General features: G+C 43.2%; 1 protein-coding gene across 2 annotated transcripts in view; it reads right to left on the reverse strand.

Moving 5' to 3' along the window:
- Positions 1–18,860, reverse strand: part of ITPR2 (inositol 1,4,5-trisphosphate receptor type 2) — a 347,585-nt gene that overhangs the window by 225,054 nt on the left and 103,671 nt on the right. For both annotated transcript variants that reach the window (XM_040435629.1, XM_040435619.1), the window contains exons 4-9: positions 12,315–12,401; positions 3,840–3,998; positions 3,631–3,729; positions 3,458–3,541; positions 1,989–2,135; positions 731–826 (exon numbers count right to left, since the gene is read on the reverse strand). In XM_040435629.1, the coding sequence (XP_040291563.1) occupies positions 731–826; positions 1,989–2,135; positions 3,458–3,541; positions 3,631–3,729; positions 3,840–3,998; positions 12,315–12,401 (672 nt within the window). The remainder of the gene's footprint in view (positions 1–730; positions 827–1,988; positions 2,136–3,457; positions 3,542–3,630; positions 3,730–3,839; positions 3,999–12,314; positions 12,402–18,860) is intronic.

An 18,860-nucleotide genomic window follows, 5' to 3' on the forward strand; every position in this document is an offset into this window, starting at 1 on the left:
ACAGATATCAGACGCTTCTCTATAATGCTCCCTCACTGTCATACATTGCTGACATGACTCCCCATTAACACCCTGCAAATTTGCAGCCAAGTTTCCCAAATGCAGACCAGCAGCTGGGCCACATTTGGCCTTGGTCAAGCACAGGCAGTGCTCGGCTAACAAGCCGAAGGAGTGCTAGGCAGTCTCTGTGACATCTCCTGTAAAGAGAGAGGGGAAGGAAGAGAGGAGGACGGAACAAACAGATCCGTGGGCCGCCCGGCTGTCAGGTTCTAAGAAGACCATATGCACTGTAACCACTCCTCAGAGACCTGCATTCAGATCCTGAAGCAGTGATTGTGATCCGTATGATCTCTCCATGACATCTCTCAGTAGTGCGGTCTCACACTTGGAGACTTGAACTTCAGGTGATTGTATCTCAGCATAGAATAAAGATATCAATAATCAGCTTTCACATTTATGACATACACGACAGGAGCTTCAGCACATTTCCTAACAAGGGTCCCGATAAGTCATATGGAAATCTTAATGAACCAGGATCAAGTTGTGACACTCCGCTTAAGAGTGGGAAAGGTAAAAGGTCAGACTTGGGAGGGAGAAGGGTAAGAAGACAAGGGCTTCTTCTCCCACACTATGTAAAGGTACACAAATATTACCAAAGGCTATAATAGAGATGTTATCAGAAATATGCATAAAGCCTACACAGTGGAATGAAAAGGTGGAGGTGTCTCACCTCTGCCGCCAGGTAATTTCCAGTAGCCAGGTGCTTGAATCGAAATAAGCTGTTCCACTGGCCAGCGCCTCCCCGGCAAGGGTCGTGGTGCACAACCTGCAGAATTTAAAGGGACATAGTGAATCAATAATGAATAATGTAGCACCCCAATAGCAATTACGTTTATAGCCTATATTATACTTTAGAGCTGCTTTCACTATTCAGTGTGTACATAAATTAGATTGTGTTACTTTACCCTGTACTGATCCTGAGTTACAATCTGTACTATACCCGAGAGCCGCACTCACTATTGAGCTGGTGGGGTCACTGAAAACATACTACATATTACATTATTTATCCTGTACTGATCCTGAGTCACATTCTGTATTATACTCCAGAGCTGCACTCACTATTCTGCTGGTGGAGTCACTGTGTACATACATTACTTATCCTGTACTGATCCTGAGTTACATTCTATATTATATTCCGGAGCTGCAATCGCTATTCTCCTAGTGGAGTCATTGTCTACATATATTACATTACTTATCCTGTACTGATCCTGAGCGACATCATGTATTATACTCCAGAGCTGCACTCACTATTCTGCTGGTGGAGCACTGTGTACATACATTACTTATCCTGTACTGATCCTGAGCTACATCATGTATTATACTCCAGAGCTGCACTCACTATTCTGCTGGTGGAGCACTGTGTACATACATTACTTATCCTGTGCTGACCCTGTTATATCCTGTATTATACTCCAGAGCTGCGCTCTCTATTCTGCTGGTGGAGCACTGTGTATATACATTACTTATCCTGTGCCGATCCTGAGTTACATCCTGTATTATACTCCAGAGCTGCACTCACTAATCTCCTGGTGGAGTCACTGTGTACATACATTACATTATTTATCCTTATCCTCCAACTTACACTAACAGCCTAGCTGATCTTCTTTACCACAGTGGGCTATTAGTTATACCTATAACAGATAACTTTAAAAGTGCCTGGTGCAGATACAGAACAAGCAGAGGATGCTGAGATTTCAGGTCTTAAGCCTCTAGAATTCTGAATGCAGCTCTGGAGTAAAATAAAGAATGCAAATTAGGAATAGTTTCACTTAACTGAACATACTAGTGGGAACTAGGTAACCTAGTGTACAACTGCCCTGGAAAAGTGTTCCATCAAATTCAAAGAAATAAAATTTGGCTACGAGCTGTCAAGCAGCAGGATGAGAAGTCTTTCTCATAGACGGGCTGTACTGATATATGACAATCACCTCTATTTCCCATAGGGCTTTCGAACTCGTGGCAGATGTGGCTGACTGGCGCAACGTTGTCCTCAGAAAGATGTGCTGCTTCTTCTCATATTCATCACAAGTCAGAAACTTCTCCTGTTCTGCATGAAACAATCTGACCACATCACCCTGCAGGAACAACAAACCAATGGGATCCCAGTGCTGGACACCAGCACAAAAACAAAGGCAAATCAGAATTTTGACGTCGTGGTTGTAAGACTTTGGGACACCTTTTCTTCTTTGAGGCTTCCATTTTGAACACGGACCGAATATAATGTCTATGGCCATTTTAAAAGAAAAGCCCACCCCATAAATAATACAAAGAACTGTGAGGATGTTTATAGTCCCACATAGTCCCTTTTGCCATGTTCAGCCTCCTGTTAGGGACACAACACAGCAAGACAAGTCTCTACAGCCTGGAGGTGAGTAAACCGCCAGGCAATAACCCTCACCCTAAACTACCAGGAAAAAAATAACCCCTCAACCAGCCACATTTACCCTAGACCCCCAAGGAATAAAATTAAAACCCATTAGGGCTCATGCCCACAACCATTGTTTTTGTCTGCATCGGATCAGCATTTTTTGCAGTTTGGATGCAGACCCATTCACTCCAATGGGGCCGCAAAAGATGCGGGCAGAACACCATGTGCTGTCTGCATCCAAATGTCTGTTCCGCTGCACCCGCAAAAATATAGAACATGTCCTATAGGATAGGACTGTTCTATAGATAGCCGGACGTTCTGTTCCATGTGCATGAGCCCTTATACTATAAACCACCAGGTATTAACACTTTATTTTACAGTAGACCATGAGAAATAGATTGATAACCCTCCTATACCAGAGACCACCAGACATTAACCCCCATTTTTACCCTAGACATTTCGGGAATAAAATAATAACCCCTCTTACCCTACATTGCTACCCTAGACCGCTCCCTTTTATACTAGACCACCTGAAATAAATTACTCTTCTACACCCTAGACCACCAGTTATTAAAGAGGTAGTCTGAGATCATAAAAAGTTTGGGCAAAGGCAGGCAATGTGACAAAATGACAATCTTACAATACAGGCCAGTTCTTGTTTACATGGCTGCAGTGATGACATCCCGTCTACCCATGTGACCACTGCAGCCAGTCACTGGTATCCTTGTTTGAAAAATCATTCCTTGCTGCCATCAAATCAAAACAGGAGAATGTGCCGGCCGACAACATGCGAACTGCCTGGAGGATGAACAATCGTACTAGCGATCATTCATCCCCCATGCACTTTGCGTTGGTCCGTGTAAAGGGAGTGCCGATCGGGGATATTTACTGTAGGCCACCAGGGAATTAACAAAATTATTTCACCCCAGAAGAACAAGGAAGGGGGAATTACAGTACACTAGATCACCAGAGCAAGTGACTTAGGTGTCCTATGGCACATGATGTTTGATTCTTCATTCGGATACTCACGCCCTTCAGAACGTCGTCCCTGTAGTCACTGTACTTCATAAACAAAGCAACTTTCCAGCTTGTGTTACAATTAACAGCGTTCACCTGAAACACGGGAAAAAGGGGCAAGTAGTTATCCCGTATTACATGTATACTATACGCACCCCGTCTCAAGAAAGTCTGAAACAAGTTACCTCTTTGCAGCCAGGATTATCCAGTAGTTCTATGTTACTGGCATGTAGCAGCTGCCCGGCGTTAACTGGCATTAGGACCACCTTATCTCCCACCACGACCTGAGATGCATAGATCAAAGCTGTTAAGATTGATGGCTGGAGGCTACCCCACCAATTACACACAATTAATGCAATATCCCGGACAAACCCCCAAGTGCCCATAAACCCACATTGTCTCCCTCGCTTCGAAGCTTCCAGAAAGGCTGGATGTAAAACCAGGAGCCTTCGTTCCCAGCGGCATCGAGGGAAACACGCATGGCATTCTTCTCCAGCAGGGCGGGCAGCCTCTTGTTAACGGTGAGGTATTTGTTACTTTTGATGTGAAGTAACTGTCAAAGAAAAGTTAGAATAAGTACAATTACCACAGAGAAGAAAAAAACTTCAATAATAAAAAATAACTTCTAATAATCTTTACTTTATGAGGGCGCTTCCAATCTTATTTGGGGGCATTCTTATGGCTTATGGAATTTTTTTTAATAAAATTCCCACCATTTGAAAAGTGTTTATTTAGGGATGGTGTTTTTTATTCAAAAGTTGTATTTGATGTTTTTCCAGCCTTTTTTCCTCTACAGAGATGTCTATGGAAAAAAAACACCTGAAAAATGGCACGGGACCAAAGAACGCCACTACGAAAAAAAAAAATGCTTTGTTCATAGGGTTCTTTAGAACTTTCTGTTGGCTGGCATGTAGCATATGGGTCTAAAATATAACTTTTAATATGTATAAATAAAATAGTCAATGAATCCCTCTAGGTAATAGTTAATCAATCAATATAGAAAGAAAAAAGGAAAAATAAATTTGAAAACTAGGGTCAGGATGATATAAGTTGTTTGTTAATGGTTAGTAGATGTTAATGAAACCTATATTAGGGAGGTAATAGCCCTATTAAGGACCCTAACGTAGTAGCCCTACCTATTACGGAATAGCCGCCCCGATAGGGGCGATCCCGTTTCTCGTGCCTCCTAGAGTCCCTAGTTGACCCTGCAGGGACGGATGCCTATATAAGGGGGACCCTATAGAGATGCCTGGGCTAATCTACACAAGAAAAATAATAAATGTACACAGATAATAAACCCCAGTGACAGACTACACCCAAATATGAGAATATGATATATAGAAAATACAGAAGTGAGATGTCCCTACGCGTTTCGCCTGGTTGGTGTCAGGCTCATCAGGGGACATATTTAGCAAAGAATACCTATCACCATAGAATAATACAAATATTATTACATATATATGTATAGAGATTTTTATTTCCTTTTTATATTTTTCTCCTCCGTTTGAGGGTACGTAAAAAGATATTAGGAATTAGAATAGAATAGGCCAGTGCTTTAGATTAATACTGATCAATAAAGTCAATAGGATGATTAGATCAGTTGCCAACAGCAGGAGAAAAATCGTGAAAAGATGAACAGGAGGAGGTAACGATATTGATGACAAACCCCTGCTCATTCATCCAACTCGTGCTGAGGGTAGATGTATACTAGTATACTAGTCTGTCTGCTATATTGAGACTCTGCCTCTAAACTGTTAACATCACCACAAGTAATGCCAATAACGGATATTAAATATCAATCAAAACATAGAGATGGTCCTCCTGATATTAGTTAGCTATAGACAATGGCTAACATTTCAAACGGTATATATATATACCAACACCATTCAATATAGAAACTGTGGACTAGTAGCAGCTAATTTGTATCAATAATACTTGCGTGCCCAGTCGGGGCTGGATGAGTCAATAATAATGTCCACAGCTCCGGGTGTATATGGCAGTAGTAGCTTCAGAGAAGAACCTGTGGTGATGGCGTCCGGTGGGTAAGCGGCGAGATGTTGCCGGCGTTCCTACCTTTTAAACCCTAACTTCCGGGTATCGGGTCACATGGGTGACCACGTGATTGTGATGACAGAGAGCGTCCGACGTAAGACGTCGGGCGCCTGAAACCAGGCCTCGTTTGGGAATGAAAGGGATAGCGTCTGACGTGAGACGCACCCAGGGAAACACTGCATGTCTAGTATTAGACCGTGACTTCCGGATCACAGGGGAAAGTCACGTGATCGCAAAGCTGGGCAGCGTCCGGCGCCATGCAACGATGCATAGATAGCAGTAAGAGGTAGATCTAATGGGTCAAACGGCATACTTTCCTCAGTGACCGCAGTATCGGTCACATGACTAGCAAAGTGGGGCCAGACAATTGCTTATTGGGTCAGGCCAACTCCAAAATCATGAAAGCAGAGCTAGTAGCTAATATATAAGCCACATTCAATACGTGGTATTAATAGATCAGTCCCATTGAAGATTAATAACAACCACATTACCTATAACATTAAACAGTGGTGGCCCATACAAAATTTAATAAATGGATATTAAGATATATTAGGCTTATGACGTCATAATTAGACTTGTCAAAATTTATTAGATTTTATTTTAATTATTAGAGAGAGTAATTGACAAAAAATAGATAGATGTATTTATAAATGAAGGGTCCATTAATGCAGGGGTGGATCCCTCCCCCAATATTTAATGATAATTATGTTATAAAGGATATAATAATCCTATAGGATAGATGAAACGTCTTAAATGAAACACGCAAAGTCTATAGATTCATTTAAACCGGATGGAATAACAGTATTAAGCCTGTGAATCCACCTTGATTCTTTTTGTTTCAACAATTTATCTAGATCCCCACCTCTTCTTGACGTTTTTATGACTTCAATCATTGAGAAGTGTAAAGTTTTGACAGATCCTGCATGTCTACTCCAAATATGTCTTGATACGGGTTTATCCCGTTTAATACGGATATCCCCGATGTGCTCTAGGATCCGTTTTTTAAAAATCCTTTTGGTCTTGCCTATATACTTAAGTCCACAGTCACATTGAGCCATGTATATTACCCCAGATGTATTGCAGTTGGCAAAGCTGCGGGCATGGAAGATTTGGTTTCCCGCACTATCAGAAAAGGTTTTTCCTAGGGTTATAAATGCACAAGCTTTGCATTTACCGCACTTAAATGTGCCCATCTGTCTATTGGACAACCATGTATTCATATCTGGAGGCTCAAAGTGACTGTGTACAACCGTGTCGCCAACATTGCGACCTCGTCTATAGGTAATAGATGGATTCTCGGAAAGTACCTGTGTTAAATCAGGATCTGTCTTTAACAAAGCCCAATAACGGTTTAGAATATCCCGAACCTGGTGGGATTCTGAATCAAAGGTACCAATAATTCTTATTGGATCCAGAGAGTTTGTTGTCTTTATTTTTGGGCGTAATAAAGCAGTACGATCTTTTGCTTTGGCCCAATCCCATGCTTGATATAGGTACGGGCTTGGATAGCCCCTCTGTTTAAACCGATCAAAAAGTTTGAATGCTTCATGTGTGAAGCTTTTGTTGTCTGAACAATTTCTTCGGACTCTCAAGAACTGACCGTTTGGGATGCCTCTTTTAAGTGGGGTAGGGTGAAAACTCTCCCATCGTAAGAGACTGTTAGTGGAAGTCTTTTTCCTAAAAAGGGTCGTCTTGATGTTATTGTGTTCATCTCTTTCTAAACATACATCCAAAAAATTGATGGTATTATGGTGTATTTCAGAGGTGAAAAAAAGTCCAATGTGGTTGGAATTTAGTGTATCCATGAATTGTTGGAATTCATTGGTTGTCCCAGACCATAGAAGAAAAATATCGTCTATGTATCTGGACCAGAGTGTGATAAATCTGGTCCAAGATAACATAGATTCAGTAAAGACAACTGTATCCTCCCACCAGCCCAGGAGTAAGTTGGCATACGTTGGTGCACAAGGGCTACCCATCGCAGTACCCCTGAGCTGGTGGTAGAAGCGGTTCTCAAAAATAAAATAATTGTGTGTTAAAATAAAATTGAGAAGCTGAAGGGTAAATTGATTGTGTTGATGTAAGTCCACAGATCTGGAGTCCAGAAAGAATTTCACTGCTGACAGGCCCTTATTATGGGGGATAGAGGTATATAGAGCCTCAACATCTATGGAGGCAAACCAACTGTCAGGTTCTATAATGACACCCTCAACTCTTTGCAGTAAATCAGTCGTGTCCTGTAAGTAGGACGGAAGTGTGGATACAAAGGGACGAAGAATTTTATCAATATATACACCGGCATGATGGGTAAGGCTATCAATCCCAGAGACTATTGGACGTCCCTTTAGGGGGTTGACACCCTTGTGTATCTTTGGGAGTCCATAGAAAGTCGCTGTTTTAGGGATTGTGGGTAATAAATATTCAAATTCTTTACGATCAATACATCTATTTTCCAGGCCTTCTTGTAATATCTGAAGCAGTTCCCTCTGGAATCTGTCAGTTGGATCCACCTTCAGGACTGTATAGCTGTTTTTATCTAGGACCAGGGAGAGGCACATATCTCTATATTGTTGTACTGAAAGGACAACAATATTCCCACCCTTGTCCGATGATTTTATGATGATGTCCCTATTAGTGCTCAGGTTCTGTAATGCAGTCATTTCTCCCGTAGTGTAGTATTTGGAGTAGACATGCAGGATCTGTCAAAACTTTACACTTCTCAATGATTGAAGTCATAAAAACGTCAAGAAGAGGTGGGGATCTAGATAAATTGTTGAAACAAAAAGAATCAAGGTGGATTCACAGGCTTAATACTGTTATTCCATCCGGTTTAAATGAATCTATAGACTTTGCGTGTTTCATTTAAGACGTTTCATCTATCCTATAGGATTATTATATCCTTTATAACATAATTATCATTAAATATTGGGGGAGGGATCCACCCCTGCATTAATGGACCCTTCATTTATAAATACATCTATCTATTTTTTGTCAATTACTCTCTCTAATAATTAAAATAAAATCTAATAAATTTTGACAAGTCTAATTATGACGTCATAAGCCTAATATATCTTAATATCCATTTATTAAATTTTGTATGGGCCACCACTGTTTAATGTTATAGGTAATGTGGTTGTTATTAATCTTCAATGGGACTGATCTATTAATACCACGTATTGAATGTGGCTTATATATTAGCTACTAGCTCTGCTTTCATGATTTTGGAGTTGGCCTGACCCAATAAGCAATTGTCTGGCCCCACTTTGCTAGTCATGTGACCGATACTGCGGTCACTGAGGAAAGTATGCCGTTTGACCCATTAGATCTACCTCTTACTGCTATCTATGCATCGTTGCATGGCGCCGGACGCTGCCCAGCTTTGCGATCACGTGACTTTCCCCTGTGATCCGGAAGTCACGGTCTAATACTAGACATGCAGTGTTTCCCTGGGTGCGTCTCACGTCAGACGCTATCCCTTTCATTCCCAAACGAGGCCTGGTTTCAGGCGCCCGACGTCTTACGTCGGACGCTCTCTGTCATCACAATCACGTGGTCACCCATGTGACCCGATACCCGGAAGTTAGGGTTTAAAAGGTAGGAACGCCGGCAACATCTCGCCGCTTACCCACCGGACGCCATCACCACAGGTTCTTCTCTGAAGCTACTACTGCCATATACACCCGGAGCTGTGGACATTATTATTGACTCATCCAGCCCCGACTGGGCACGCAAGTATTATTGATACAAATTAGCTGCTACTAGTCCACAGTTTCTATATTGAATGGTGTTGGTATATATATATACCGTTTGAAATGTTAGCCATTGTCTATAGCTAACTAATATCAGGAGGACCATCTCTATGTTTTGATTGATATTTAATGTCCGTTATTGGCATTACTTGTGGTGATGTTAACAGTTTAGAGGCAGAGTCTCAATATAGCAGACAGACTAGTATACTAGTATACATCTACCCTCAGCACGAGTTGGATGAATGAGCAGGGGTTTGTCATCAATATCGTTACCTCCTCCTGTTCATCTTTTCACGATTTTTCTCCTGCTGTTGGCAACTGATCTAATCATCCTATTGACTTTATTGATCAGTATTAATCTAAAGCACTGGCCTATTCTATTCTAATTCCTAATATCTTTTTACGTACCCTCAAACGGAGGAGAAAAATATAAAAAGGAAATAAAAATCTCTATACATATATATGTAATAATATTTGTATTATTCTATGGTGATAGGTATTCTTTGCTAAATATGTCCCCTGATGAGCCTGACACCAACCAGGCGAAACGCGTAGGGACATCTCACTTCTGTATTTTCTATATATCATATTCTCATATTTGGGTGTAGTCTGTCACTGGGGTTTATTATCTGTGTACATTTATTATTTTTCTTGTGTAGATTAGCCCAGGCATCTCTATAGGGTCCCCCTTATATAGGCATCCGTCCCTGCAGGGTCAACTAGGGACTCTAGGAGGCACGAGAAACGGGATCGCCCCTATCGGGGCGGCTATTCCGTAATAGGTAGGGCTACTACGTTAGGGTCCTTAATAGGGCTATTACCTCCCTAATATAGGTTTCATTAACATCTACTAACCATTAACAAACAACTTATATCATCCTGACCCTAGTTTTCAAATTTATTTTTCCTTTTTTCTTTCTATATTGATTGATTAACTATTACCTAGAGGGATTCATTGACTATTTTATTTATACATATTAAAAGTTATATTTTAGAATCATGGCATCACTGTGACTATGTAATTTGTTGACCATATTCTACTATAGAATTCCCTGAACAGGAATTTGTTCAACCTGTGAATAAAATGTAGCATATGGGTGTAGTATTTTTTTTTAAATCCCCCCCCCCCCCCCCAAAAAAAAAAAAACAACAACCTAAGGGTACTTTCGCACTTGCGGCAGAGGATTCCGTCGCCGGAACTGCCTGCCGGATCCATCAAAACGTATGCAAACTGATTTGCAACTGGCATTTGTCAGATGGATCAGGATCCTGATCCGTATGACAAATGCATTGAAATGCCGAATCTGTCTCTCCGGTGCCATCCAGAAAAACGGATCCAGCATTTATTTTTTCCCCATCTTTTGCGGTCTGAGCATGCGCAGACCGCAATGCCGGATCCATTTTGCCGGAACACTCGGGGCCGGATCTGGCATTAATGCATGTCAATGGGAAAAAATTCTGGATCCGGCATTCTGACAAGTGCTCCGGAATTATGGACGGAGATAAAAAAAAAACTGCAGCATGCTGCTGTATTATCTCCATCCTGAAAAGTCAAAATGACTGAACTGAAGACATCCTGATGCATCCTGAACGGATTGTTCTCCATTCAGAATGCATGGGGATATGTCTGATCAGTTCTTTTCCGGTATTGAGCCCCTAGGACGGAACTCTATGCCGGAAAAGAATAACGCTAGTGTGAAAGTATCCTAACACTGTATATAATGAATTTATGATAATTTAGACATGTTTTTTCATGAGGATTTTGCAGACTTTTACAGTTTTTTTTAACATTCATTTTTGGTGTGTTCCTTTTCTGAAAAAAATGCCACTTCCAGATGGATGTCTAAGGGAGTTATGAAAAGACGCACACATGTATTTTACTATAGTGATGTTTTTTAACTTGTGGTTTTTGGTGTCCTTTTTTTTTTTTAAATAGCAGAAGGTGGTAGCTATGGCTTTTTTCAGATGTTTGTTTATACCCTTCTATAAATATAAAAAAAGGTAATTCGCACACTTGTGAATAAAAAAAAAGCCACAAAAAAAATTTAATAAAATAAAAACAGCACAAGTATATGCATTTGACAAGAATTCAGCAGTGCTGGATTTTTGGGGAATATTCTGTGGTTGTGGTCTCCAAAACTTGCACTGCGTGTGACTTCTGAAGGCAATTGGTCACACTGGACTTTATTTAAGAGTATCAGAGTACAGAGGCCCTAATACAAATGCATGCCACATAGATCTATCCATCTATCCTATATCTATCTATCTCATATCTATCTATTATATATATATATATATATATATATATATATATATATATATATATTCTATATATATTTATTATCTACCTTCTATCTTGTCTACTATCTATCTATCTATCCCATATTTATTTATCTTAGATATATCTATCCATCCATTCAATGGTTTAAATAGGACGTGTCACCGCTCCTGACATGCCTGTTTTAATAGCTTCATGCATTTCCCATGTAATAACAATTCTGGAGCATCTATTCTTATGTCTGTATGTTGTGCCATTCCTTTCTTATTTCTACTAGGAGTTATGAATGAATTGCTAGCAGTCTGCAGTAATGGTACAGAGGGGAGGTAACCAGTTTGGGGGGGGGGGGGGGGTGTACCTGCACAGACTGACTCTATCCAATCAGTGCTGCCATTGTCAGACTGTGCAGGTACAGCCCCCCCCCCCCCCAACTGGTTACCTCCCCTCTGTACCATTACTGCAGACTGCTAGCAATTCATTCATAACATCTAGTAGAAATAATACAGGAATGGCACATAGAGCCATAAGAACAGATGCCCCAGAATTGTTATTACATGGAGCTATTAAAACAGACATGTCAGGAGGGGTGAAAGGTCCTCTTTAAACACACAAACACTGAAGATAATGCATCAGTCATTAGAGAAAAAAGGGTGATAGGGCTTACTGCTAATGAGTCACTGCTGAGATCTATGGACTCTCACAAGATGGGCAGAGCAATAGTGAGGAATGTACCGTCTATGGTTGTATGATGTCATGTTTTGTCATGTTATATTGCTGCACTGGATCTTACCTGTATAACATTGCTGTACTTGACAATTTCTCCCAGGAGTTTTCTGTTCTCAGACTCATTTTGTTTCTGCTCCAGTTCGGCAGCATGCTGAGAGAAGACAAGATGACAGTGTCACTACCACAGGTAGACAGTTCACACCACAGCAGTCCACATCTAATACACAGTACCGTGCTTCAAGTGGACCCGGCCTCTTCCACTCAGTCTGTGACCTCCAATAATACCAGCATACTCCTCTCTGAAATACTTTGTGCTGCTGGAGCACCCTGTTTCATGGAGGTCACACAAGGCCACTATATAATATGTATAATTATATTTCTGCAGGGCATCCTTAAAGGGGTTGTCTCACTTCAGCAAATGGCATTTATCATGTAGAGAAAGTTAATACATGCACTTACTAATGTATTGTTATTACCCATATTGCTTCCTTTGCTGGCTGGATTCATTTTTCCTTCACATTATACAATGCTTGTTTCCATGGTTACGACCACCCTGCAATATAACAGTGGTGGTCGTGCTTGCACACTATAGGAAAAAGCACTGGCCTATGTGCGCTCCCACGGTCTTGGCCACCAAATAGGCCAGTCCTTTTTCCTGTAGTGTGCAAGCAGGACCACCACTTATGGATTGCAGGGTGGTCGTAACTATGGAAATGAGCAGTGTATAATGTGATGAAAAAATGAATCCAGCCAACAAAGGAGACAATATGGATAATAACAGTACATTAGTAAGTGTTTTGTATTAACTTTATCTACATGATAAATGCCATTTGCTAAAGTGAGACATCTCCTTTAAAAATAAGGAAGTTGTCTGGGCTTACTGGGGCAGAACATAATGGGGCACATTTATCAAGATCGCCTGTTTTTGGCCATAAAATTAGGCATATTTGCTTTGTCTGTCTTTCTTTTGCCGAGTATTTATAAAAAGTCGCACAGCACTTCATGAATTAGACGAGGCGTATTGGCATTAGTCGGACGTCTGGTGGATGTTTTTCAGGTCGACAGGTTCATATTCACTAAGACTGGTGTAATTAGTATGCACATGAAAAAAAGTTGCAAAGTCGCAAGTCTCCAGGAAAACGTGACTTTAAGGCCTCTTTCACACGACCGTTGTGTGCACCCGTGGCCGTTGTGCCGTTTTCCGTTTTTTTTTCGCGGACCCCATGACTTTCAATGGGTCCGTGGAAAAAACGGAAAATGCACCGTTTTGCAGCCGCATCCGAGATCCGTGTTTCCTGGCCGTGAAAAAAATATGACCTGTCCTATTTTTTTCACGGCCAACGGTTCACGGACCCATTCAAGTCAATGGGTCCGTGAAAGAACACGGATGCACACAAGATTGGCATCCGTGTCCGTGATCCGTGGCCGTAGGTTAGTTTTTATACAGACGGATCCGAAGATCCGTCTGCATAAAAGCTTTTTCATAGCTGAGTTTTCACTTCGTGAAAACTCAGAACCGACAGTATATTCTAACACAGAAGCGTTCCCATGGTGATGGGGACGCTTCTAGTTAGAATACACTACAAACTGTGTACAAGACTGCCCCCTGCTGCCTGGCAGCACCCTATCTCTTACAGGGGGCCGTGATCAGCACAATTAACCCCTTCAGGTGCGGCACCTGAATGGGTTAATTGTACTCTCATATCCCCTGTAAGAGATCAGGGCTGCCAGGCAGCAGGGGGCAGACCCTCCCCCCCCTCCCCAGTTTGAATATCATTGGTGGCCAGTGCGGCCCCCCCCCCCCCCTCTATTGTAATTATTCGTTGGTGGCACAGTGTGCGCCCCCCCCCCCTCTCTCCCTCTATTGTAATAATCGTTGGTGGCACAGTGTGCGCCCCCCCCCCCTCTCTCCCTCTATTGTAATATTCGTTGGTGGCACAGTGTGCGCCCCCCATCGGCCCCCCCTCCCTCTATAGCATTAACAACATTGGTGGCCAGTGTGCGGCCTCCCATCTCCCCCCCCCCCCCCCCCATCATTGGTGGCAGCGGAGTTCCGATCGGAGTCCCAGTTTAATCGCTGGGGCTCCGATCGGTAACCATGGCAACCAGGACTGTTGCCATGGTTACTTAGCAATAGTACAATAGTAGAAGATTCATACTTACCTGCTGCTGGCTGCTGCTGCGATGTTCGTGTCCGGCCGGGAGCTCCACCTACTGGTAAGTGACAGGGTCTGTGCGGCCCATTGCTAAATGAACTGTCACTTACCAGTAGGAGGAGCTCCCGGCCGGACACACACATCGCAGCTCCCAGGTAAGTATTAATCTTTTACTATTGTACTATTGCTAGAACTCCGCTGCCACCAATGATGGGGGGGGGGGGGGGGGAGAGATGGGAGGCCGCACACTGGCCACCAATGTTGTTAATGCTATAGAGGGAGGGGGGGCCGATGGGGGGCGCACACTGTGCCACCAACGATTTATTACAATAGAGGGAGGAAGGGGGGTGGGGGGGGGGCGGGGTGGCGCACACTGTGCCACCAACGAATTATTACAATAGAGGGAGGAAGGGAGGGGGCCGCACTGGCCACCAATGATATTCAAACTGGGGAGGGGGGGGTCTGCCCCCTGCTGCCTGGCAGCCCTGATCTCTTACAGGGGTATATGATAGTACAATTAACCCCTTCAGGTGCGGCACCTGAGGGGTTAATTGTGCTGATCACGGCCCCCTGTAAGAGATCGGATACTGCTAGGCAGCAGGGGGCAGTCATGTAAACAGTTTGTAGTATATTCTAACTAGAAGCGTCCCCATCACCATGGGAACGCCTCTGTGTTAGAATATACTGTCGGAAATGAGGTTTCACGATCTAACTCATATCCGACAGTATATTCTAACATAGAGGCGTTCCCATGGTGATGGGGACGCTTCAAGTTAAAATATACCATCGGATTGGAGAAAACTCCGATCAGATGGTATAAAAGGGACTCCAGACTTTACATTGAAAGTCAATGGGAACGGATCCGTTTGAAATGGCACCATATTGTGTCAACATCAAACGGATCCGTCCCCATTGACTTGCATTGTAATTCAGGACGGATCCGTTTGGCTCCGCACGGCCAGGCGAACACCAAAACGACTTTTTTTTCATGTCCGTGGATCCTCCAAAAATCAAGAAGACCCACGGACGAAAAACGGTCACGGATCACGGAAAAACGGGACCCCGTTTTGCGGACCGTGAAAATATACTGTCGTGTGCAATAAGCCTAAGGCCTCTTTCACACTACAGTATGTCCATTTCAGTGTTTTGCGTTCCGTTTTTCACGGATCCGTTTTTCCGTTTTTTGTTTCCGTTGTGTTTCCGTTTTGGTTCCGTTTTTTCCGTTCCGTTTTCCGTATGGGATATACAGTATACAGTAATTACATAGAGAAAATTGGGCTGGGCATAACATTTTCAATAGATGGTTCCGCAAAAAACGGAACGGATACGGAAGACATACGGATGCATTTCCGTATGTGTTCCGTTTTTTTTGCGGACCCATTGACTTTAATGGAGCCACGGAACGTGATTTGCGGCCAAATATAGGACATGTTCTATCTTTCAACGGAACGGAAAAACGGAAATACGGAAACGGAATGCATACGGAGTACATTCCGTTTTTTTTTGCGGAACCATTGAAATGAATGGTTCCGTATACGGACCGTATACGGAACGCAAAAAACGGTCCGCAAAACGGGAAAAAAAAACGGTAGTGTGAAAGAGGCCTAAGGCTGAGTTTACATCAGCGTTCAGCCTTTCCGTTCTCCTGCTCCGTTATAGGAGCAGGAGAACGGAAAGGACGGATTCGGCACATAACTGAGCCGAACGGAGCCTACAGACCCCATAGACTATAATGGGGTCCGTTAGGTTTCCGCTCAAAAGATGATTTTGGAGCGGAGACAAAAGTCCTGCATGCACAACTTTTGTCTCCGCTCCAAAATCATCTAGGCATAAGGCCATCCTTCATATAAGATAGGGCCAGGGGCTATCCATAGTATTCAGTATATTGGGCAGACTAGATGGGCCAAATGGTTCTTATCTGCCGACACATTCTATGTTTCTATGAGAACGGAAAGGCTGAACGCTGATGTGAACTAAGCCTAATAGGGACTCCTGACTTTACATTGAAAGTCAATGGGGGACGGATCCGTTTGCAATTGCACCATATTGTGTCAACGTCAAACGGATCCGTCCCCATTGACTTGCATTGTAAGTCAGGAAGGATCCGTTTGGCTCCGCACTGCCAGGCGGACACCAAAACGACTTTTTTTTCATGTCCGTGGATCCTCCAAAAATCAAGGAAGACCCACGGAAGAAAAAACGGTCACGGATCACGGAACAATGGAAATTTGTTTTGCGGACCGAAAAAAAAAAACGGTCGTGTGCATGAGGCCTCAGGCTGAGTTCACACGGGCGAGTATTCCGCGCAGGTGCAATGCGGGAGGTGAACGCATTGCATCCGCACTGAATCTGGACCCATTCATTTCTATGGGGCTGTGCACATGAGCTGTGCTTTTCACGCATCATTATGCGTTTCGTGAAAATCGCAGCATGCTCTATATTGTGCGTTTTCCACGCAACGCAGGCCCCATAGAAGTGAATGGGGCTGCGTGAAAATTGCAAGCATCCGCAAGCAAGTGCGGATGCGGTGCGATTTTCACGCACGGTTGCTAGGAGACGATCGGGATGGAGACCCGATCATTATTATTTTCCCTTATACCATGGTTATAAGGGAAAATAATAGCATTCTGAATACAGAACCCTCGTGCTGGAGGGGTTAAAAAAAAATAAAAAAAATTTAACTCACTTGCTCGCGCAGCCCGGCATCTCTTCTGTCTTCATCTTAGCTGTGTGCAGGAAAAGGACCTGTGGTGACGTCACTCCGGTCATCACATGATCCATCACCATGGTTAAAGATCATGTGACGGACCATGTGATGACCGAGTGACGTCACCACAGGTCCTTTTCCTGCACACAGCTAAGATGAAGACAGAAGAGATGCCGGGCTGCGCGAGCAAGTGATTAAGGCGAGTTAAATTATTAATTTTTTTAACCCCTCCAGCGCTATTGTACTATGCATTCTGTATCAGAATGCTATTATTTTCCCTTATAACCATGTTATAAGGGAAAATAATACAATCTACAGAACACCGATCCCAAGCCCGAACTTCTGTGAAGAAGTTCGGGTTTGGGTACCAAACATGCTGATTTTTCTCACGTGCGTGCAAAACGCATTACAATGTTTTGCACTTGCGCAGAAAAATCGCGCATGTTCCCTCCGCAACGCACCCGCACCTTTTCCCCGCAACGCCCGTGTGAACTCAGCCTAAAAGCTGATGCAAAAAGACTCGCTCTTCAGCACTTAAAACAGACAAAGAAAAAAGTTGAAAAAATCAAAACAGTCGAACAAGGCGCAGTAGTAAATGTGACGAAAAATATAAGACTGTATAAAACAGCATTTTTTAATACTTAAAGGGAACCTGTCACCAGGATTTTGTGTACAGAGCTGAGGGCATGGGTTGCTAGATGGCCGCTAACACATTCGCAATACCCAGTCCCCATAGATCTGTGTGCTTTTATTGTGTAAAAACCCCAATTTGATACATATGCAAATTAACCTGAGATGAGTCCTGTACGTGAGATTAGTCAGGGACAGTACTCATCTCAGGTTAATTTGCATATGTATCAAATCGTTTTTTTTACACAATAAAAGCACACAGAGCTATGGGGACTGGGTATTGCAGATGTGCTAGCGGCCATCTAGTAGCCCATGTCCTCAGCTCTATTCACTAAATCCCGGTGACAGGTTCCCTTTAAGTTAAAATACTTAAATAGATGTTCCCCAATGAACAGACTGTCAGTGAAAGAGGACTGTGTTTACAAAGAAAATAAGCGTGCCCTCAAACATGGCAGATTTTGTGGCAGAAAATTCTGCAACTGAAAATCCGTTCCATTCACCTTAGGGCTCATGCACACAGCCGTTGCCCAACTGTGCCCGTATTGCGGCCTGCAAACAGCGGGTCCGCAATATGCAGACACCGGCAGTGTGCACCCCGCATCACGAATGCGGTCAGCAATTCAGAAGGTTGGCACGGAACACCACGGAAGCACTACAGGGGTCTTCAGTGGAATTTCTGTCCATGCTTCCACACCGCAAAAAAGTAGTGCATGCACTACTTTTTTCGGTGCGGATGGACCACGGACCCATTCAAGTCTGTAGAATCCGCATGGATGTTGTCCGTGTGTTGGGGACCGCAATTTGCCATCCCTAATGCACAGAACGGCCAATCAACGGCCGTGTGCATGAGCCCTTAATGAGACTTGCGGAAATCCATGTGCTTGCTGTGGGCACGATTTGTGTCACCCACACACAGGAGTGAATTGGAGAGAAGCAGTTTTCCTGGTCAGTATTGCAGAAACGTCCCCAAAACAGGACAGAAATACCTCTGGTTATGCATTTCTATTCTGTTTCAGGGATGTTTTTTGCTTCTTTTTTTTTTTGAGGGGGGGGGGGGGGGGGGGGGGGGGGGGGGGGGGGGGGGGGGGGTTGAAACCAGTTGTTCCTTTAAAGGGGT

This window comes from Bufo bufo, chromosome 1 (assembly GCF_905171765.1).
Source record: "Bufo bufo chromosome 1, aBufBuf1.1, whole genome shotgun sequence".
Lineage (NCBI taxonomy): Eukaryota > Metazoa > Chordata > Amphibia > Anura > Bufonidae > Bufo > Bufo bufo.